Source organism: Aspergillus multicolor, assembly GCF_047715735.1.
Source record: "Aspergillus multicolor strain CBS 133.54 unplaced genomic scaffold BDW74scaffold_13, whole genome shotgun sequence".
Taxonomy (NCBI): domain Eukaryota; kingdom Fungi; phylum Ascomycota; class Eurotiomycetes; order Eurotiales; family Aspergillaceae; genus Aspergillus; species Aspergillus multicolor.
The window spans coordinates 614,692-635,544 of record NW_027395964.1 but is presented as its reverse complement, the minus strand read 5'-3'; the positions used below and the strand labels follow the sequence as shown (position 1 = coordinate 635,544).

At 51.1% G+C, this 20,853-nt stretch overlaps 8 protein-coding genes across 8 annotated transcripts; 5 read left to right on the top strand and 3 right to left on the bottom strand.

Moving 5' to 3' along the window:
• Window positions 1–928: 928 nt before the first annotated feature.
• On the top strand, window positions 929–2,611 carry BDW74DRAFT_153902 (BTB/POZ domain-containing protein). The gene is made up of 3 exons (XM_073724590.1): window positions 929–1,682; window positions 1,738–2,383; window positions 2,445–2,611. The coding sequence occupies exons 1-2, from the start codon at window positions 1,205–1,207 to the stop codon at window positions 2,019–2,021; spliced, it is 762 nt and encodes a 253-aa protein (XP_073583698.1). The 5' UTR covers window positions 929–1,204; the 3' UTR covers window positions 2,022–2,383; window positions 2,445–2,611.
• Window positions 1,997–4,032, bottom strand: BDW74DRAFT_24684 (oxygenase MpaB family protein). The gene is made up of 4 exons (XM_073732311.1): window positions 3,556–4,032; window positions 3,465–3,493; window positions 2,673–3,399; window positions 1,997–2,609 (listed from the first exon to the last, which is right to left on the bottom strand). The coding sequence occupies exons 1-4, from the start codon at window positions 3,901–3,903 to the stop codon at window positions 2,244–2,246; spliced, it is 1,470 nt and encodes a 489-aa protein (XP_073583697.1). The 5' UTR covers window positions 3,904–4,032; the 3' UTR covers window positions 1,997–2,243.
• A 2,253-nt stretch (window positions 4,033–6,285) lies between these two features.
• Window positions 6,286–7,298, top strand: BDW74DRAFT_178537 (thiamine pyrophosphokinase-related protein; the record flags this gene model as incomplete). Its single annotated transcript, XM_073729221.1, has 2 exons — window positions 6,286–6,326; window positions 6,380–7,298. The coding sequence occupies 2 exons, from the start codon at window positions 6,286–6,288 to the stop codon at window positions 7,296–7,298; spliced, it is 960 nt and encodes a 319-aa protein (XP_073583696.1).
• A 370-nt stretch (window positions 7,299–7,668) lies between these two features.
• On the bottom strand, window positions 7,669–8,167 carry BDW74DRAFT_178536 (DNA-directed RNA polymerase core subunit RPB8; the record flags this gene model as incomplete). Its single annotated transcript, XM_073729220.1, has 2 exons — window positions 7,669–7,774; window positions 7,833–8,167. 2 exons carry the CDS (start codon window positions 8,165–8,167, stop codon window positions 7,669–7,671), a joined length of 441 nt encoding a protein of 146 aa, XP_073583695.1.
• A 217-nt stretch (window positions 8,168–8,384) lies between these two features.
• BDW74DRAFT_168120 (elongator complex protein 4) lies at window positions 8,385–9,624 on the top strand (the record flags this gene model as incomplete). Its single annotated transcript, XM_073726777.1, has 2 exons — window positions 8,385–8,856; window positions 8,918–9,624. The coding sequence occupies 2 exons, from the start codon at window positions 8,385–8,387 to the stop codon at window positions 9,622–9,624; spliced, it is 1,179 nt and encodes a 392-aa protein (XP_073583694.1).
• Window positions 9,625–10,128: 504 nt separating this feature from the next.
• Window positions 10,129–11,869, top strand: BDW74DRAFT_24620 (tRNA splicing endonuclease subunit SEN34). Its single transcript, XM_073732310.1, has 2 exons — window positions 10,129–10,259; window positions 10,460–11,869. Exon 2 carries the CDS (start codon window positions 10,489–10,491, stop codon window positions 11,428–11,430), a length of 942 nt encoding a protein of 313 aa, XP_073583693.1. The 5' UTR covers window positions 10,129–10,259; window positions 10,460–10,488; the 3' UTR covers window positions 11,431–11,869.
• BDW74DRAFT_24586 (RNase P/RNase MRP complex subunit) lies at window positions 11,765–13,287 on the bottom strand. The gene is made up of 2 exons (XM_073732309.1): window positions 12,365–13,287; window positions 11,765–12,308 (listed from the first exon to the last, which is right to left on the bottom strand). Exons 1-2 carry the CDS (start codon window positions 12,963–12,965, stop codon window positions 12,100–12,102), a joined length of 810 nt encoding a protein of 269 aa, XP_073583692.1. The 5' UTR covers window positions 12,966–13,287; the 3' UTR covers window positions 11,765–12,099.
• A 288-nt stretch (window positions 13,288–13,575) lies between these two features.
• BDW74DRAFT_185433 (uncharacterized protein) lies at window positions 13,576–18,248 on the top strand (the record flags this gene model as incomplete). The annotated part of the gene is made up of 8 exons (XM_073731038.1): window positions 13,576–13,941; window positions 13,991–14,689; window positions 15,229–15,352; window positions 15,427–15,673; window positions 15,731–15,865; window positions 16,263–16,731; window positions 16,779–17,780; window positions 17,907–18,248. 8 exons carry the CDS (start codon window positions 13,576–13,578, stop codon window positions 18,246–18,248), a joined length of 3,384 nt encoding a protein of 1,127 aa, XP_073583691.1.
• Between the last annotated feature and the right edge of the window lie 2,605 nt (window positions 18,249–20,853).

Here is a 20,853-nt window from a genome sequence, read left to right as displayed (position 1 = left end):
TATATAAAGCCTTTTTTTAGTAAGTGTGATAGCCTATTAAGTATCTCTTAGAGTTAGTACCTTTCGCTTGCTGTGGTTGGTGATTAATACCTGTACAAGGATGGAAGCCAGCTGAACCTCAAAGAGGAAGACATCACAGGCAACCAGCTGTTCCAATATTAAAGGCAGATCATTAACAATAAAGTATGTCATGCAGTTGTCCTTAAAGATTTCCCTGGCTAAGATGATATTAGGGTGTTAGGTCTGCTAGAGGACCAACCCGTTACTATCTTGTTCCGGATCCGAGATAGGAACGGGCGCTGGAAGATGGCTCATAAGGTCCTTGTTAATCGGTCCGACCCGTTGGAGGTAGAGCGAGTGGCAAGGAAGGAGGTAAGAAACCGGAAGGCCATATTTTATAATAAGAACCGGCGGAAACTCACGCCAGCACAGTGTTTTAAGGGGTAATTATAGATAACACGAACATGATCTTTATGAATTTTGAGGGGGAGCTCGCGATAAATAAGGATACGCTGAAGTTAATGTCACAAGACGTGGAATTTTGAGATAATTAACAAGTGCTTGTAACCATTTTTAAGTAGTCTAGAAACCGACAGGGCGGAGAGTCCTCCAGATAGCAAGATAAGCCGTGTGCATCGAATAATTCTGTCTCCGCGGATGCTCCGAGCGCAGTCTGAGCTCTGGTCGATCTGGGTTGGCTCTCAGCTTCGAGCTCAGCCACATCCCTTCACGCTGGAGGCTCCACCATGCTGTAAGTCACGTGCTACGTCCTTGCTCTTCAGCAACAGGTATGAATCTCGCATACTTGGTGAAGGTAGCTCAGTGTCAGGAGCTAGGTCAAAGGTTTTCGATGCTCGTCCGTAATAAGGCGAAGAGGAAAATCCCAAGGTTCATTCGGGGGCGGGTGGGGTGGGGTGGGGTGGGGTGGCTTGGCTTCAAGCATCTCCTTCGTTCCTTCCCAACCGCACTCTTGCCTCCGTCATCGCCATTCGGCTGACAGGAGCATCATGACAACTACATTCACCATAGATAGCGATACTACTCTCTTATATGCTCACGTTTCGTCTCATGCTAGATCTGCTCAACTCTGGGACATCTCCATTGTCGGGACAAATCATCTCACGTGTCCCCAAAATATATATCTCGGTTCAGCCCTAAGAGCACATCATACGAAGGGGACAATGCTCTACAATAAAAGACAATTATGCTTGCTCCTCCAGACGTCCATATTCAAATCTCAGCGAGACACATCGCTCTCGCCTCGCCGGTCTTCGACAGGATGCTCTACGGAAACTTCAAAGAAGCGCAGGAATTCAAGGAGAAAGGCTCGGTCGTGATCGACGTCGATAGCTGGGATGTGGACGCTTTACTGGTGGTCCTCAACATCATGCATTCCCGGCTCTTGGAGATTCCCCGGAAGGTGACTGTAGAGAAGCTGGCAAAGATTACGGTGATAGCGGACTACTACGACTGCGACAGTGTACGCTTCTTCAGCAGCTTATGGGTTCCGTGTCTCTCGCGAAAGCCACGAACATTAAAACCCCGAGAGATGACTTTAGGGCTCTGGATAGCGTATTTCTTCCGACGATCAGTTACCTTCAATAACTACTCTTGTGCTATAATGGAGTACAGCGAGTCTGTCATCTCGTCGCTTGGTCTTCCGATACCAGTTCCGGTCATAAGTGGGCATTTTCACCTGAGCCTTTCCCTCGAAATCCTGTACTTATACTGTTGCAGATGCTATGAATAATAAGCGATTTGATGCCATCGATCGAGCTGTCAGCGATCTGTATGATCAGAGAGACAATCTTCTTTCGGACACTACACCAATTATACCGGGTTGCAGTCCAGAATGCAGATCCATGTTACTAGGCACATTCATGAGGCACATGAAGAAGCATAATTTTGGCGTCCAGGCACCAGAGTCCCCCTACGTTGGGATACAGCTTGCTAAGACCCGCGACGTTAAGAACATCCAAGCCCCAATGTGGGGTAAGCACGATCATCACGAGCGTTCTTGAGAGAATACGAACGGCCTGTACAAATGGCACGACTGTGATGAATATGATCCCTTTCGGAGGTATTTCGGGACATCGCCGCCTAGTGGTTTGGACCTGGCGGAGTACACGTAATAGCTGCGCTTTGTGGGTGGAATAGAGATGTTGGACAACCCGGTATATACTTATTCCTAGCGAAATTCTCCATTATCCACTGACCGTGTGCAAGTAAAGTCCCAAATCCCTTCACAGTGGCAATCTCCCTCGAATATTCTTCACAACATCCTGTACCGTCATTGTCCCGACAGTCAACCCGGCCAGCCGATTCCTCAGAAGCTGCACAAAATCAGGCAGGATACCCCGAGTACCAGGGAAAGCTCTTGTCAGTATGAAATAAAACGCCGTGCTCAACCCGGCAGCCGTCGTAAACGCTGACAGAAGCCCTAGATACGAAAGAATCTCCACCCCAGGCTTCTTGAAGATATACCGTTTCCTATCTCCAAGCCTTGTTCGTCTCTTCACCGTCGGAATGTATTTGAAATCAAACACTGTCTCTTTCCCAAGCCCTTCCTTCTCGTCCATGAGGTGTTTCCAGAACATCTCCTTGCGATTCTATCCCATGTCAATTAGTCCCGTATATTCTCCGCGCAAGATCTAGCAGTGGTAGATATATACCTCAATAACATACCGATCCACAGCCGGAATCACCGGAATCGTCTTACTCTGCACCTGCACCCAAAAGCAATACCCCCACATCAGCATCCTATGCCACACTCCCGTCTTCGGAATATGTAGCTCATCAGCCAATTGATCTCCATTAAGCAGCCTCGTCAGCGCATCCATATATTCCAAGCTCGCATAAATCGGCGCCGTATTCTCAAGCCCAATCGCGATATTTCGCGCCAGTATGCGGCCTGTATCCGTCGGCTCGAACTCATTAACCAACAAAGACTCGCTCACTACCTTCGCCTTGGCCGCATTCTCAAAGGGTTCCGTGGGTGCACCCATATACCACGCCACCAGCCTCCAAACAGCAATATAATCCTCTTCCTCCTGTGCAGAGAGGTATATCCCCTGTCGCGGCAACCCGAGCCAGATAACCGTACTGCTGAACGTATTGATTGTCGCGAACGAGTCCAGATCGTTGATGGGGATACCGTAGCGCTCCGCATTGTAGTAATTAGGGTCCTGTTCAACAAGGCCCATGATCTTGCGGCGTACAGCTGAGTGTAAAAGGCGGACGCGGACGGACGCGAGATGTCCCTCCCCGCCTGGTTGTAGGGCTACTGCATTCTTGTTCACCTGGATTGTGTGCTGGACTGTTTCGAGAAGCCGCCGGCGGACGACTTTTGCGCTGAACCCGCCCGTGCGGGTTAGGATTTCACCGACGCGGATGGCGCCCCTGTAGAAGGCACGCAAGTTAGGACTGAATAGGAAGGAAATAAGAGAATGGGAAAGCGGACGTACATTCCGCCTAGGAGGCTTACGAATGTCAACTGAGCAACCGGCATTGTTAACATATTAACTTGACTACACACACGGGGAAGAGGGTGCCTACGGCATTGGTAATAGGCACCAGGTACCGCCAGAAGATATCCTGACCGCGCTGGATCTGGTCCCAGTCTACCCACTCCGGCACGGTGTTGATCTGGTTCCAGAGCTCCTGCAGCTTCGGGTCGCTGGCATGGTTATCCCGTAGTAAGGCATATCGGTCACGCTTTGACGGGTCGTCTGCTGGTGCGGGAAGGCTGTCTAGGACTTCGTTGGCTTCGTCGGCGAGCGTATCACATGTTCGGATCCAAGGGTTCAATACGCTGCCGGGCTGGTGCTGGGGCGTCCATTCGAAGGTGTAGTCCCAGTAATGGTAGATGATGCGGTTGCCCTTTTTGTTGGTTGTAACGGACATTTTTGATGTAGAGTATGATTATTGCGGGCAAGAAGTAGGGTTCGGCTTGGACGGTAGCACTAGGAGATATATGGCCATCTATATATGAGGCTCGTGGGCTGGTTTGTGCAGGGACAGCAGCAGCAAACCCGCGGTCCGGGGCTCGGACATAGAGAACATCAGGCCAGGCAATACTTGATTGGAGTGTGGTGCACTCGCAGATCAGGCAGTATACTGTTGACCTAAGGGAAGCGATCGCAGATCGCATGTGAAGCAGGGTCATGTCCACTGAGTCAGTTCGGCCAAGAGCCTTAATGGCGAGGGACTTCGATGATCAACGCCTAGCCGTCCGTCAGACCTCTGATTGCCAATAAACTGAGTCTTTCTCCGATCTTCAGACCTCGGGTCAAAGGGTTTCACGTGGAGAATGGTGCGTGCTATCATGTAGCTCGTATGGTAGGCTACTGGTGCACCATACCACACAGTCCGCCTTATACTACTGGCCTAAGCATGCAGGAGACGCTTTTCATCCCATCCTGGGCGCAAGTACGCCCCGTTAAACTTGACGTTGAGCGACGATGCGAGCATATACTCGACCTTCACTTCCAGGTCACACTTCCTTCTGCTCCTGCTTTCGGATCGCCAGGCCGACAACGTTATCGCCATCGTGCGGTAGAATTTGTAGAATTTGACTCCTGCCCCTGTGAAGCCATTGCGAGGAGACTTCTTCGGCCGGCGTGATACATCGAAGCCTGGAAAGTGCCACCCAGGCGTTCAGCTCGCAATCCACCTTCATTATAATGGCAGCGCTATATCCATAGCTCGTGGGTACAAATGGTGCTCCTATCCAGCCCCAGTTGGTACCTCCCTGGATCACATGAAGGCTGAGAATGGTAACGCGCTGAGCGACATTGTCACGATAATAGAACTTGACGAAAGGTTGATCTGTTTTGCTTTGCATCCTTCTCCCGGTCCATCTCAAGGATTCAGAGCACCTCCTTGAAACTCGGGCATCATGGACTGCTGCTTTGGAGATACCTCACTGGAGTGAGCCGTATAATCCATCAAGATGAAAGACGGGCTCGATGTACTGCAGTCATCCGGCATACACGACCGGCAGGTTGGCTTCCGATATCAGCAAATTCATACCATGGCTAGACTCATAACCTCGCATGGTTATCAGGGCCATAGATGTGGACATTCCCTTCAGCTCCAACCGTGTCATAGTCAACAGACCACGACTTGGCTTGACGATTAGGTATGTCGTGTGTCAAGGGAACAAATATGCCGTTTGACTGGGCGTTCTCGAGAAGAGTCTCCATATATGCGATTGAAACGGGCCTTGGAATCTTCTCCTCCACGTTGTTCCATTGATTCGGAAACTTGTTCTCAGTCTAATACAGAATCACCGTGCCATTGTTGGTCACCTGGAATGGTGCAGTGATCTCTTCATTGGACATGTACGGCCTCCATGCAACTGTGAAAATAGTAGCATTATCGCGTAGGGCACCATACTCTCCTGTAGTAAGCCAGAGCTGCATCCCACCAGCACTGGTGCCCGCGTTAATGTAAGGACCGGGTCGGGCGTGGAAGAGGCCTAGTTCTTTCACGATTTCATAAACCCTTCCAATGTTGTGAGCCCCTGTCTCGGAATCAAGGGCATAATTTGTTGGTGCATGGTAGCCCCAAAGGATATAGAACCAACTGTATCCATTCCCATCGCCTTGATCTTCTTCACGACACGACCTCCTGGAGAAGACCAACAATTATGGTCGGCTGAGATATAGAATTTCCTTCCACCCGCCATAGAGCGGAGCTCATCGGGTATAGACATCTATCATAGAGAATTCTGCTCTAACCTGATACCCCTTTTTTGAAAACATGCTGCTGGCAGAGATCGGGAGAATTGGCACGATCACCTGGGCACCAAATGGCCGCCGATCTGCCTTGATCTGAGAATTCTCGGGAAGGCTAGTAGCGTAGGGCGACATCGATCTGATGTTCGCGATGAAATTCGACAGAAATAGCAATCAGGGACTCAATACCCTAGCTCACTCGCTAGATATTAGACCGAGCTATCACCCCGCAAATCTCAATGGACTTTGGTAGATCTTTGCTTTACCGTAAGACCTAAAGCCATAACGGTAGATGCGCCGATGACCAAGCAAAATCTAACCGGATGGGAACCAGTAACGCGAGAGGAAATAAGGCAGCGCAATTTGCCGAAGTACATGAGGCTACGATGGCTGCTGTTGGGATACCTAAAGAGACCCGTGGACGGTGGGTACTATTCCCGATTCGGAATGGACGGGGCGCCGCCCTAATCGGGGCGAAAATCAATGGGATAGCAATCGATGTCTACTTCGTCACTGTACTTGATCAGAGTCGCTTAGCGTCCTCAAAATGGCTATATCTAACCTTGGCCTGGTCGGAGAATGCGACAGGTTTGACCCCTCTTCCTCGTTTCCCAATCGCGGCCATTGCTTACAAGATATAGATTCCCGTATCATCAAGATGACCCCGCAGCCTATGCAACTTACTTGGAAAAGTACCATTCCTTTAGAGTCAAAGGCTGCCACTCGGTCCTGGGGTACATCGTCAACGAAGTGGTAGATCGATTCGACTGGCCCACAGAATCCTGGTCCATCGATTCCACAAACCGCACGGTCACCTTGACCGCAGGCCCTACTCCAGCAGAGCGAAACCTGGCTGTAGCTCAACTGCTAGAGAACGCAGTTAAGAAGGACCTCTTTGCTGTGCTGCGCGGATGGCGCGATGAGTTGTACCCTGTCTACGGTCCGGACGGGGAATTCCTGCTTGAGATGGAACGTTGCGCTAGCCCGCTCTTTGGCATTGTTTCGTACGGCATCCATGCTACTGCCTATGTTGAGGACGAATACGGTCTGAAGCTCTGGATTCCGCGCCGGTCAAAGACGAAGCAGACGTATCCTAGTATGCTTGATAACACGGTCGCCGGTGGAATGAGTACCGGAGAGAAGCCATTTGAATGTCTCGTCCGCGAGGCCATGGAGGAGGCATCCCTCCCTGAGGATGTTGTCAGGGCTAATGCCACCGCGGCTGGCTGTGTGTCATATACTTATATGCGCGATAGCCGCGCTGGTGGCGAGACGGATCTTGTTCAGCCGGAGGTGGAATACGTCTTTGACATCAAGCTGCCTGCATCTGTTGTTCCCAAGCCAAACGACACTGAGGTTGAGGAGTTCTGCTTGCTTACGGTTGACGAGACTAAAAAAGCATTGGCTAACAGAGAGTTCAAGCCTAACTGTGCTGTTGTCTTGATTGATTTCTTCCTCCGCCATGGTATCTTGACACCAGAGAACGAGAAGGATTTCCTGCAGATCATCACGAGAATCCATCGTCGGCTGGAGTTCCCGACGGTGTCATATGCGAAATAGAGACCATATATTGGTGACTTTTTTCAAGTACATTTAGACATACTCTATCTGATAGACCCAATTCCAAATAACGCCAGCGCTGCAATTAAATCAACCGATTGATAGAAACGCGGACTTTTCCGGCGGTTCATGCGAACCATGCGACCACTCTGTTTATCCCCCCTCATCGCGGCATCATCACGGCGATGTTTGGGAGTGGCCAGTACATAGCTCATTTCTGAGCACGAGTCACACTCGGCACCTGCGAAGCTCCAGTCATCTGGCCCTGACAGGTCGCGCCTTACTTCAGCGCGCCATTCAATCCAATCTTCGTCCGAAAAAAAAAAAAAAGGATAAACCTTATGTTCCACACTTATGGAAACTGTATCCTTTATTTCTTGAGCAGAAGGTAGACGTAGTCTATCCGAAGGGGCGCGAGCTTTTTGTAAGGACCTTCGAGGTAGAGCAACAGACCGCCGAAAGAAACAAAGACCGCCCTGTACCATCAATATTAGCATCCGCTACCGCGTCATCAACCCATGTATCCCAGCTTACATGTTACCAGGAGCATCCGAGGCCTCCTCAAAGCGGTAAACCTTTCCGTGACAGACGTAGTCGTAGTCGTTCGCGAGCGTCTGCTCGCCCATTCCAACCTCCCTCCAGCCGGTCTTCGCGCCGCCGTCCTCCTTGCCGTCTAGGGAAAGAGTGGATGCAATCGCCATAGAGAGTGACTCTCCGGTAGCGCATGGGTACAGCTCCGAGTTGATGTCGAGGGTGAATGTGGTTTGGGAGTCGGATGAGGTGCAAGTAAGACGGGAGACACGGTCATATTTTTCTTGGTTGATTCCGGTGATCGTGAAGGTATCTTCGAAGAGTAAAGGGTCGGACATGGTTGCGGATGGTAGTGAGGCGCTAAGCGTCTAGTATGTTGATCGAACGGCTATACTGAGTGAGTTCGTAGAGGTTGTCAAGCTGTAGCGGTTGCGACGGAGGAGATCTTTTTTCTGCTTCGGGTTGACCGCCGCCGCTCTTAATTGCCGGAAGCTGCCCCGCCGCAAATCTTCAAAAAAGTATCTATACTCTACCGCAACTCATTTACTACGCAGAATGTCTTTTCGCAAAAGGAATATAGGCGTGTCGACAGGCGCCGATCGTACGCCTGCCGCTGGTACAGCATCGCAGCCGCAACGAGCCGTCTCGACGCCTCCCGCAACGCCTGGTGTGCGTCCGTCACCCGACGACGGGCGGCCAACTACCTCAACCGGCTCTCCCTCGCTTGACAATCTTCTCGCAGGTCACGGTGGACTTCCTATTGGCAAAACACTTTTAATTGAGGAAAATGGAACTACGGACTTTGCGGGCGCATTGCTTCGGTACTATGCGGCTGAGGGTGTTGTGCAAGACCAGAAAGTTCACGTCATTGGCATGCCACAACAATGGGGTCGAACTCTTCCGGGCTTGATTGGGCCTGCAGAAGCTGCTGATGAAAAGTCGGATAAGCGGAAAGGCGAGCGCATGAAGATTGCATGGAGGTATGAGCGTCTTGGAGAGTTTGGAGCGGGAGTTGCTGGTGCAAGAGGTAGGCTATCGAGCATATCCCATCCTGAGTATTCAGAGACTGACCTTTCAAGCCCCCGCAGCAACTCCGGGCGACTCGAGTCCATCGTCTATGGACGATGGCTTGGCGAAACCAGCATTTTGTCATGCGTTCGACCTCACCAAACGCCTCACGCATCCCTCCATAGGCAACATCACATATATACCCATCGTGCCTACTAACGAGCCCTTGCTCGTCTCCATTCAGAAGAAACTCCAAGCCATAATCGCCTCCAGTCTCCCGCACACAATCCACCGCATCGTTATCCCCTCTTTCCTCAACCCCACGTTATACCCACCAGAGGTCAGCCAGCCCGAAAATGTGCTGCCGTTTCTCCACTCCCTGAGGGCTCTAGCGAGCTCGCCGACATCTCGCATAACCGCCATGATGACCATTCCACTTTCCCTCTTTCCCCGATCTTCTGGTCTTGTTCGATGGATGGAGCTACTAAGCGATGGCGTAATCGAGCTCTGTCCTTTCCCGCATTCATCAGACGCCCTCTCGACATCCGGAGCTGCCACATCTCACGAGGAACCTCCACAGGGCATGCTTAAGACGCATAGACTTCCGGTCTTGCACGAACGTGGCGGCGGGAGCGATCAAAACATTGGACAGGATTGGGCGTTCACCCTCAGCAGGCGGAAGTTTGAGATCAAACCATTCAGCTTACCACCAGCCGAAGGGGACCAAGAAGCACAGAGCCAGGCACAGTCAGACAAGATGCCTAAGAAGGAGGACCTCGAGTTCTAGGGGCGTGAAGTGGACTTTATGCAAGGGAAGCGAGCTTCCCCATCATTCTTCATGATCGGATTCTACCAGCATGTTGTCCAGTTCAATTTGCTCGGACATGGCCGGTCCAGTATTAACCATCGTACGAAGGTAGTTCCTCCCGTAAGCGCCAAACCCCGGCCTCTCGGACCTACCGAACCGTGAACGAGTCCGATCCCCTAAACAGGAAGAGAAAGCAAGCCATGCTTTGGAATGTCAGCTGCGGGGTATATCAAGATAGGAGAGAAGCGGCGAGCAACCTATGAATAGGATCAGAGGTGTAAAGAATACTAGGAACAGCAGCAGGAAGAAATTCATCGTGAATCGACAATGCGGCAATGGAGCTGTGTCCGACAATCTGGCGCTCAATCTCCGGTTAGACACGAGGGAAAGGTGGTTTAGGTCGCGCCAGGCGACCGGAGCGAGCTCTCCCGATCGGGGCAAGCGCCAAATCTCCACCGGAATTTTTGTGTTTAAATTGACTCCCACCAATTTTCTTCCTCATTCTTTCTCCGTTCTTTCGCACAAGACTGAGACGCGAGATATTTCGCCGTTCTTTGGATTTGCTGGCCGAATCCTGGAGTGACTTTCATTGTCATGTTCATTCGTTCTTAATGGTAAGTTCGAAGCATTTTCTTGCGCAACCGATCAAATGATTATATATATACTATAATCTGTCAATCCCCTGAAGCTCGCTATAATCTCATTAAAGAGCACAACGTGATTGAGAAACGTATTGAGAATGACTTGATCCGTTTACTGCCAATATTTCTATCATACCTTTGCTGAGCGATGCGCTAACATGTGTCTATCGCAGTAGTGAAATTCAAGCATTGATCGCCCAAGATGAACTCCATCCCAGACCTTCCAATCCCGATCTCGTATATCGCGGGTAACTACTTTGTCTTCTCGGTCGACGCGGCTACTTTCTTGAGACGTGAACACCACATTTGCGGTGTCCTGGCTGGAACCCTGCCGCAAGTGCCACAACAGAATGTCTTCATGGGCCTGCCGTTGGAGCTAATGCCAGAGGAAGCAAGGCTCCTAGTGGAGAAGGGCGTAGGTTGCATTGTAGACGAGATAAACTTTCAGAAGCAGGGCATGAAGTCTCTTGTGGAGGAAGACCGCAAGAAGTATCTCAAAGAACTAGAATCGCAAGGTCTCGAGTCCATGCAGCTTCAAATTCGCCGGAAAGAGCGGCTAAGAGAAGAATCTTTGAAGAAGAAGAGTGAGAAAGCTGCTGCGAAGGCGAAGAAGGCGGATGAAAAGCAGGATACTCCCGCTGCTCCCTCTGGCGAAGCCGCTGTCGAAGATTCCGTCTCTCTATTCGACGATCGCCAGTCGTCTGCCATTCCTAGTCACGTATCATCCAGGCGTTCTTCAGTCCTTGCCACCCCGGATGCCATGGGCATCACTCCAGCTGTATCCCACCCTCCTCTTCCTCAGCAACCACCTACCGAACATCATCTCCCGCTTCCTGAAGTGCCTTCTTCGTATCCTCTCTTCGCTCACCTTCACTCCAAGGGCTATTTCCTATCCCCTGGTCTTCGATTTGGCTGCCAGTACATGGCCTATCCAGGTGATCCACTGCGGTTCCATTCCCATTTCCTCGCGGTCTCAGCCGAATGGGAAGAGCAATTGGACTTGATGACGATTATCACCGGAGGTCGTCTCGGCACGGGTGTCAAGAAGGGTTTTCTCATTGGAGGAGCTGATAAGAGCCGCGACGATTCTGGTGTCGCCGGCTCGAGTGTGAGAGCTTTCAGCATTGAATGGGCAGGAATGTGATCATCCTGCAGCAAACACCACACACCATCTACTCGTCAGTATCACGCAGCCCGATGCGGAAAAGCATCCGTACCTACAGCCATTGCCCGAGACACGAGGAGCTAGACTACTCCTGCTCTAAAAACGCGCTCCCAAATGGAATCGTCCGGAATTACGGCGAGCATTGCTCCCAGCAAGTACTAGGCACGATCCTTCATAATGGGCACTGAAAGGGCATTGCCGTGTCTCATTTGTATTCATTAGAAGTATAGAACCGGATCTCGGTTTCTGGGCTTTATTGATGCCTAGGTTTTCTAAAACCAGAAGCGCGCCAGCGCGTCAGAGGACGATGAATATGACAAACAAATGCAATATCCTTCATTCCAGTCCTTCCGCAGACTTGGCACTGATCTCGTAGAGTAGTGGTTGCTGAAATTCTGCTTTGCATCCACAACCGGCGCCTAGTCTGACAGGGCGAACGTGCCCAATGGAAGTACGTCGGCTGCAGTCGCTGAACATCCGCTGCATCGAAGCAATAACTGAGCCAACTAGGCTCTTGTGAGCAGACCTCTAATCTGAGCGAGGATGCTCCTCAGTGAATAAGTGACGTATTTGTGTCGATGGGATGGATTTTTGAGTGGCCAACCAAGCTACAATGTAGCTCATGGCCTTGGAAGCTAGCAGCCCATTTCAGAGATAGTCCACATTGCGCCACTTGAACTTCTTGTTGGCTCTGTCGACGGGCCGATTTTGGAACTGGCTGCCATGGAGCTCGAAGACTAGCTTCCTGCTTTCTTCACCTCCCTCGCCATCCTCTTCAGAGCTCTGCTTTTCCGCTGCGCCCTTGTTATCAGGCAACGGCACACAGAAACGGAAAACGGTCTGCTCCTTGGGAATAGCTAGACGCCATTTGTTAGCACCAGGACCACAGTCTTTAAATGGAAGCAAAGCTCACTCTTCATCTCATCCTTCGCCGTAACAACCACAAACGTAAATTTCGTATCCCGAACCACAATCCCCTTCAGCCCAACCCTTCCCGGACACCGACTCCTAACAACCTCCATCTCCGCCCCGTGAAAATCCGCACTGACAAGCTTACTTCCATGCGCAAGCGCTGATACCAGCTTCCGCGGCTTCTGCGTCTTCTCCTGCGTCTTCTCCTGCCCGTTTTCCTTCTTCTTTTCCTGCTGCTGCTGCTGCACTCTCCACCCCCCACCACCAGGCCCCAAATCCAGTATTTCCAGCATATACTCCACCCACATCTGATTCAGTCCCTTGAAGATCTCATATTTGCACTCCTCCTTCGGCAACTTGTAGACTCCCGACTCGCGTTTCTCGCGCGCAGAGAGCGGCTTCGGTTTCTGGTGTCGGAGGAAATATTCTTTCTTGCGGAGGCGGTGGAGGCGCCGTCGTGATCGATTGTCAGCTGGTGTAGGGGATGTTGGACGCAGGTAGAGCGGTTTTTGCTTGATGCGTTCTGTGAAGAGGGTTTCGGCTGTGTCGGGGGAGTGTGCGCGCGCCAGGAGGGTTTGGGCGATGTGTGTTTTTGAGGACATGTTCGGTTGACTGTCGCTCTGAGTAGAGTGGTTGCTTCTCGCTCGCTGGAGGTCGGAAAGTTGCCGATGCGGATGTTGTATAGTGCTTGCGGATAGTTTGGGTTGTACTTGAGTCCGCGGCGGAATTTGCAAAGCTGGGGTGGTTTTATCTCCGCGTTATCGCCGCCGCCGCAGCTAGGTCGGAGGAAAGTATTCATGTCTTGACCTTATAGTATTCATGCTGCGACACGAATTATTTGGAATCCTATCGCCCTTTCGACATGACCAAAGGGAAATCCTCTCGCTGTTTACCTGTTTCAACCAAGTGCACAATTGATAGCTTCATCTGCCAGATATCCATACCGTGGGTGGATCCATTATAATTTTGACACCACCTGCCCCCTTCGTATTCTCCAATGACGGCCCTACAAGCTCGAGGGCAGCTCTATCTACCGTACATTTGGTCCTGGAACTGTGCTTGAGCGATGGCGATGACTTAGGTATACTCTGCGTATATCCCCTCGGTTCAGAGAGCTTCCCCGCATCTCGGCATCGCGATATATATATCGGGAGCTGGATCCGATGTAAGGCTGGGCCTTTGAACGCCAACAACCAAAAGAAAAGGTTGATTATGGAATATTCAAAGGGCTGTTTTTCAGGACTCCCACCATTCCCGGACGATGTACCCACTGCTCCTCTACTCCGCCTCTCGTTGAAGGCTCTACTTGCTGGAGACGAAGCAGAGATGCAAAGGTTGGTGGAAGCGAGCGAGGAAATCGGCTTCTTCTACCTCGATATGCGCGACGCAGGCGCGCTGAGCCAAATCTTGGAAGATGCAGACAAGTTGTTTGATATAGGAATTGGCTTGTTTCAGCTTCCACTGGAAGAGAAGAAGAAATATGACTTCAGTAGCCAGAAGTCTTATTTCGGTTACAAGGCACAGGGTGCTACGGTCGTCGATCGAGAGGGAAATCTGGATAGGAATGAGTTCTATAACGTCAGCTTCTTTGCTCAAAGCCTATGGTTGACCCACTAAGACATCTCAGGTATCTAAAGACGACATCATGGGCATATCGGAGCCACTCCCAGCTCCCGACATCCTGAAGCGAAACCAACACGTTTACAGTTCGTTTATCAAATGCTCCCATTCTATAGTCACACTTATCCTTGAGATTCTCAATGCAAATCTGGGTCTTCCAGAGTCGACACTGGCCAGCATTCACCGGCTTCACGCTGTAAGCGGCGATCAAGTACGCTTCGTCAAGGCGCCTCCACAGCCTGCTGATGACCGGCGTACTGCCCTCGGCGAGCATACTGACTTCGGAAGCGTAACAATTCTCTTCAACCGCCTAGGAGGGCTCCAAGTTCTTCCTCCAGGTCCAGACGCAGGGTGGCAGTATGTGAAACCGCTGCCGGGACACGCAATTGTCAACCTGGGAGACGCCATGGTGAAGTTCACAAATGGACTTCTTCGTTCAAATATCCATCGTGTTGTTTCTCCTCCTGGTGAGCAAGCGGATAAAACTCGGTATAGTCTAGTTTATTTCTCAAGACCAGAGGATGATATCCTGCTGCGGCGATTGGAGGGATCTTCACGCATTCCAGTCCTGGAAGAGGGTGTAGTGGAAGAGGCCATTAACAGCAAGGATTGGATTATTCGTCGTGCCCTGGGTAGGAGGGTGGATGTACCTGATATTGGGTACGACAAGTCAGCCGGGACCGAATTGCTGAGTAGGAGGTTAAAAGTATAGGCCACTGGGTAGCATGTACTTACCTTTTACACGTAGCTCCAAATTGTGGAGTTTGAGTGAAACTCTGAAGAACTTGTTTGCGCCCTGGGCTCTAATGAGTGGGGAATAAGTGGAAGGGGCCCTGCATTGAGATGAGAAGCGGGTTCCCAAAGTCCTTTCTTTCTTCTGTCCATGATCTGTCATATTGCTCACTCCAGATAATGTGCATTGGAGAGCAAATCCTCTCACGTACTTGATTGAGTGATAGGCATTCTCGTCTTTGGCCTTCTTTATCTTTTCTTTGGTACTCCTGTCTTTCAGGATGTTTCAGAGTCGCCCTCAATGGGTGTCTACTCACCGCTGGAGCCTTACCTGGGGCAACACATTTGACCAGCAAGGCGTTTCAGACCTCCTAATGTGTTCTATACAAAATGGACTTCCTACATCTTCTGGTCACTTCATTCCTTCACGGTCTTCTTTCTCCCCAGTCATCCTTTGTATCTCCGAAGCCAACGACTGTACAATCCACACTTGACGGCACCATGGACTTGCAGTATATCCTCTGCGATAATGATTCGAGCTGCGCCGCTCCCAGTACGCCAAGGTTGTGGGTACAAACTCCGCCAACCACTCCGCTGCGGTCGACAGCGTCGGCCATTACAACACCTGCAAGCAGCGGTATGATATACCTCCACCCTTCATACACGCAAGCTAACAATTCCTCTCAGGAACCAGTGAGAACCATCGTTTAGAGCCCATTTACATCTCTGAGCTCTCACCCTCTCGGACCCAACGCCCTCGCGCTGGTAGAACAACCAAACACAATGGGAGCAAATGCGAGGACATCGAAACAGCAAGGAATGCCTTCTTCGCGTCTATAATCAGAACAATACGTCTCCTTCTTGGGGATTACTATACTACCAAGAGTCTGTCCCGCATGACAGGTTTTGCCCATAGTCGTGTCGTGCCCTACAACTTACTGCAACGCCAGCCAACAGGGTAAGCAACGTGCGAAGACCATATGCTCAACCGCTAGCTAACACACGTTGTTCCTAGAATCCGTGCCACCTTGAAGCCATACCAACTGGAAGGACCCTCCCGAATGATATACTGGCGCGACAACGGTATTGGTGGTATACTCGCAGATGATATGGGCCTCGGCAAGACGCTTCAGGCCCTGTCCCTTTTCCAGTACGTCAAAGCGAACGAGGACACAGGCAAACAGTTTCTCGTCGTTTGTCCTTTAAGCGTTCTTAAGACCTGGTTGTCCGAAATCTCCAGGTGGACAACCGGGCTCAGTTCAATGGCGTACTACGGAAGCAGCGAGGAAAGAGAAAACCTCCGCCGAAAGTTCCGGCAGGAACCCGTAGATATTGTTGTCACGACCTATGAGACTCTCTGTAGCGACCTGTGGTTCTTCCAAAGAACCGTTTGGGCACACGTGGTTCTCGACGAGGGCCACCGTATCAAAAACAGCAAGGCGAAGAGAACTCAAGGAATATACCGACTACGGTCGGAATTCAAGCTTGTGCTCACCGGGTCAGCGCTATTCCACTCATTGTAGCTATGTGAACTAACAACCGCCTAGCACTCCTATCCAAAACGACCTAACAGAGCATTGGTCCATCTTGCATTGGCTCTATCCGGATCTTTTCGTACCGGCCACGGCCGAGCTCTTCGAAGATGCGTTCTCTTTGAAAGACGGAAAGTTTGACAGTGGCTTCCTGAGCCATGTTACTCGCTTCTTAAAGCTTATTATGATACGCCGGACCAAGAACGATTCCCAGCTTGACCTCAATATACCTCCGAAGAAGGAGACCGTGCTATCGGTGCCTCTCACCGATCTGCAGCTTGCGTGGTACATCAAAATACTTACGGGCGTGGAGGAATCGATCTTGCTGGGCGACAGCACCCAGCAGAGCGAGCTTCAACTCAGCATCACTCCAGAGTTGGATGGCACCGTGCAGACGACGGCAGATGTCTGGGAGAAAGGTGTGGCCGTTTATGCTAAAAGACGAAGTAGCATAACGACCAATACACTGATGGAACTGCGCAAAGTAAGTTGGTCACCAGAAGCAACATGGAGCATTTGTTGACATTCTAGTGCTCCATACATCCCTATCTCCTGGCCGACGCTGTCCCTGGACACTACCACATCGGCAGGCACGTAGTTGAGACGTCGGGCAAATTCATCCTTGTCCAAAAGATGATTCACACATTCGTGGTCATGGAGAAGAAGGAAGTCATCATCTTCTCAGGATTCGACCAAACCCTCAACCTGTGCGAGGACCTCCTGGAGGCAGAGAAAGAGTATGCCCCCTTCAAGCACGTTCGCCTGGACGGCAGCACATGCTCCGCATGGCGGAACCTTTCGGTGTTCCTGTTCCAGAATGATCCGCAATGCATGGTATTCCTTCTGTCTATCCGGGCAGGCGGAGAAGGCTTGAACTTGGTTAGCTCCTCCACCGTAATCTTCTTGGATGACGATTGGAACCCTCAAGTGATGCGGCAGGCTGAGTCAAGGGTTCACCGTATCGGTCAGACGCAGCCGGTCCAAATATTCAGGATCCACTCGAAGGGGACTGTCGAGGACCAAATGCGCCGACGCTTGGATAAGAAGGCCTACTTGGCTGACAAGGTCATGGGAGACTTGGGTAACAACATCTCAAACCCTATCGAGCTGGAGGAAACTACCGAGGAAGAGATCTCCTTGATGCCTGGTAGATCAATCGTGCCCAGTTCATTCAATGCGACAGACCTTGCCAGTTCTGACTTTGATTCTGTCATGTCTTCGTGTGCTCTGGATGAAGTCAGCGTACAGGAAATGTCGCTTGCGGAGAAAAAGGCATGGCTTGGACGTGCAGAAAGAGTCAAGACGAACATATTCAACGGCAAAAGGGTCGAAACAGACTTCAAGGGATTCTCTATCTATGAGGAAACCATCCTCGATGCCTCAAAGCAGTCACGCCGGATTGGAAAATCCCGTGTCGTCACTATCGGAGAGTGGGATGTCTCCAAGCAGAGCATGGAGATGGCATCAAGCCCTATCAGTCCGACATTTCCGAAGAAGATTTTTGAGGGTAGAGCCCGCAAGGTGAACGAAGCTGTAAGTAAATCAGACCTTGTTGACTGTCAAGTCTAACTCTCCCAGACATGTTTCCTATGCCACAGCAAAGCTCCGACAGCGTGTGATACATGCACTAGGTCTTTCCACCGTAGATGCCTCGACAAGGCCGATATGAACTATAACGAGAAGGGCCAGAACATAGTCTGCCCCCATCACCACTGCCACGACTGCGGAAAAACGGCAAGCGAAGCAGGAAGACTCCTCTTCAGCTGCCTCAAATGCCCGCGCGCGTACTGCGAGACTTGTCTCGCCTGGAGTCGCACAAAGTTCATCGGAGAAAACCCGCCAGCTCAGGCCCTCGGCTATTCTCCCAAGAACGCCTACTTCATCGAATGCGTAGGCTGCGGGTCTTCTAAATCGGCTTCTGCGGGGAAGCGCTTGTTGGCGGGTCGTATTTTGCATCTTGACCTTGGCCTTGGCCCATCGAAGCGCGCGAGGCGCTGCTAGTTGGCTTTACCGTATCCTCCTGGTGATAGGGTCTTTTGAACTTTGTGTATCGCATTATGTATCGTTGCACAAATCCTGACTTAATTCAACTTCGTCAGGTGCATGTACTCCAGTTCAATCCATTTCAACAAATACCAGATATGATCGACGGATATCATCTTTACGTAACCCTCAGCCTAGTCTACGCTACTGCTTATCAAACAATTACCCAGACAATCATGTGGCAATCAGGACAGGGAAAGTATACAGCATCCCACTCAGCATGCAATGCGATGGCGTGCAAGATGACCGCATGCAGCTTGCATATTTGCAACCCCGAGTAAAAAGCATGTCTTATCAACCGTCCAGTAGCAACCCAAGTATTATTTCGCCGCTCGGCCAAATATCCTTGTTTCTGGCCGGGGTCTAGCTTAGGCTTAAGTGCGCCCTGTGCGGTGCGACAGTGGCGGGGATAGGTTTTCTGGAAATGGAAGGTATGCTGAGAGGCCGGGACCGGGGGCCAGGGGTGGTAGCGCCCTGCTTTTGATGTTAAACAATGTGCAATGTGCTTGTTGCTCTAAAAGGGACATGCCTCGCGTCATTAGTACGTAGAAAATGGTACCTCTAGATCTCCTATTGGGCCATTCAGCACAGCGTCTCATAGAGACCCTTATGCACGGATGGACAGTCCAGCCCGCCCGCTTATAGCGCTTGCTTGGGTACTCGCCTTCGCCGTCCCGCGGAGTCGCGATCAGAAGTTTACTGATCCCCTCTCCCGGAGGTCACACCATTCCTTGCTATACGAGGCAGTGCTATTAATGCTTCGATCCGCCTTCGTATTCGGCACGCATCTAGCTCCGTGGCCGAGGATTATCCGTGTCATTAGCTTTCTGATCCTTGTTCTTCACCATACGAGCCATGGGTGTGGCACTCATCAGCAGTCAAATAGCACTCCGTAAACGCATCTACCGGCAGGGTGGTATGATAGGGATGCATTGCAGATACGATCTGAGAAGCTGGAACAATTATCCCGTTCCAACGCAATTCACAGATCTGTGGAAAGGGTCATTGGCTATGTGATGGGGCTGGTCAGGAGCAGAAGCAGAAGCATGCGACGCGGGCCGGGGGTGGAACGGTGTTTGCATTCTGTTGTGGTACACACCTCGCCTTCCTCTTGCGCTCGAGCTGTCTGATGATGAAAGTCCCCAAGAAGTAGGGAGGATATAGCCCCAGAGCGCTCAGTCCGACCGGGGAGGGGAGGCATGACATCAAAGACGCAGTTAGACCAACCCAAGCAAGAAGGTCGAAAGTCGAAGGCCACCTCCAATGCCCAAAAGAACGATACCATACAGTAGTAGCATACCGATCCTTACTGAAAATGAGGCCATCGTAGACTACCCGGACGTAGCCTAACCCAAAGACCAAATACTGGGAGAGAACGGACCGGTCCGCTTAGCCGTTTTTTTTATCCACGGTACACCCTGTATAAGTCTCAGTCATTAGCAGGGGGTTAGTGGATGGGCATTCACCCTGAATATTGACGAGTCGTTCAGTCAACTATCCAGGTACGGGCATGAAGAAGCTTATCTCCTTGCCATGACCAGCTCCAGACCTCCTCCGGCCGAGTGGCGGGCCAAACGCCGAGGACAAGCAGTACGGTGTGGATAACTCGTAGATCCATCATGGCCCAAGCGCTGAAGTCTGGAATCTGCAACTTGGAGAAAAGGAGAAAGGAGAGCACTCGTTCGGCAAAATGGTGGCCTCGCTGTATCCGAAAGTCCGGAGCGGCGGAGGAGACCCCAGAGCGACAAGACTAAAACATACTTAGTCAATAGCAGCCTTTTAGCAGGGCGCTTAAACGCGAATCTCAATACAATGCAATGAAGATCATCCAAGGGGTTGCTAGCAGTCGTTGGCGTCGCATCGCTTCTTCGCTTCCATGTTCCAGCCAGCCAATCTGCGGATATGACAGATAAACGGTCATCTCGCTGCAGCGGCCCTACTAACTAGACTAGTAGATTGCTAGCTTGCCGGAATCCCCGGGATCCTGAGAATCCGGACGGGGCCCAGTGATAGTCCTGGATGATGATCCTGATTCCTGAATCCTCCCGCCGGCCTCAACTTCCGCAACTAGAAGTATGTCTCCGTGATAGTTTCGAGAGGTATACATATCCGTGAGGAATGAAGCCGCGGCTCCAAGCGTTGCGATGTTGATCCGTTGGGTCTGCGCCAGTGCCGCAGGGGCATCCCTGCTTCAATTTAGCCTCGAAAATCGAAATTTGGATCGGGCGAGCTACCCACCTAGTCGCTGAGTACTAGCAGGGGGGAGGTGTTGCAGCAGGGGCCCTCCAGCGTAAATGGTTAAATGACGATATTTCGGGTAAGAAACGCTGGTACCGAATGCTCGGTCCTCGGTAGCGTAGTAACATATCGAACGCGATCGCTGCTCATTTCTCCAATACTCTATCACAATCAGTACTCCGTATACTCAGAATCGAAGAAGGCGAGAATATCATCAAAAACCAAAAATTAGACCGGAGTGGGTTAGGCTACCACTCGATAGTCTGCGAGAATTCCACGCCGGCCACGCCATCGAGCGCGTTAGCCAAGTCCAAAAACCCAACGG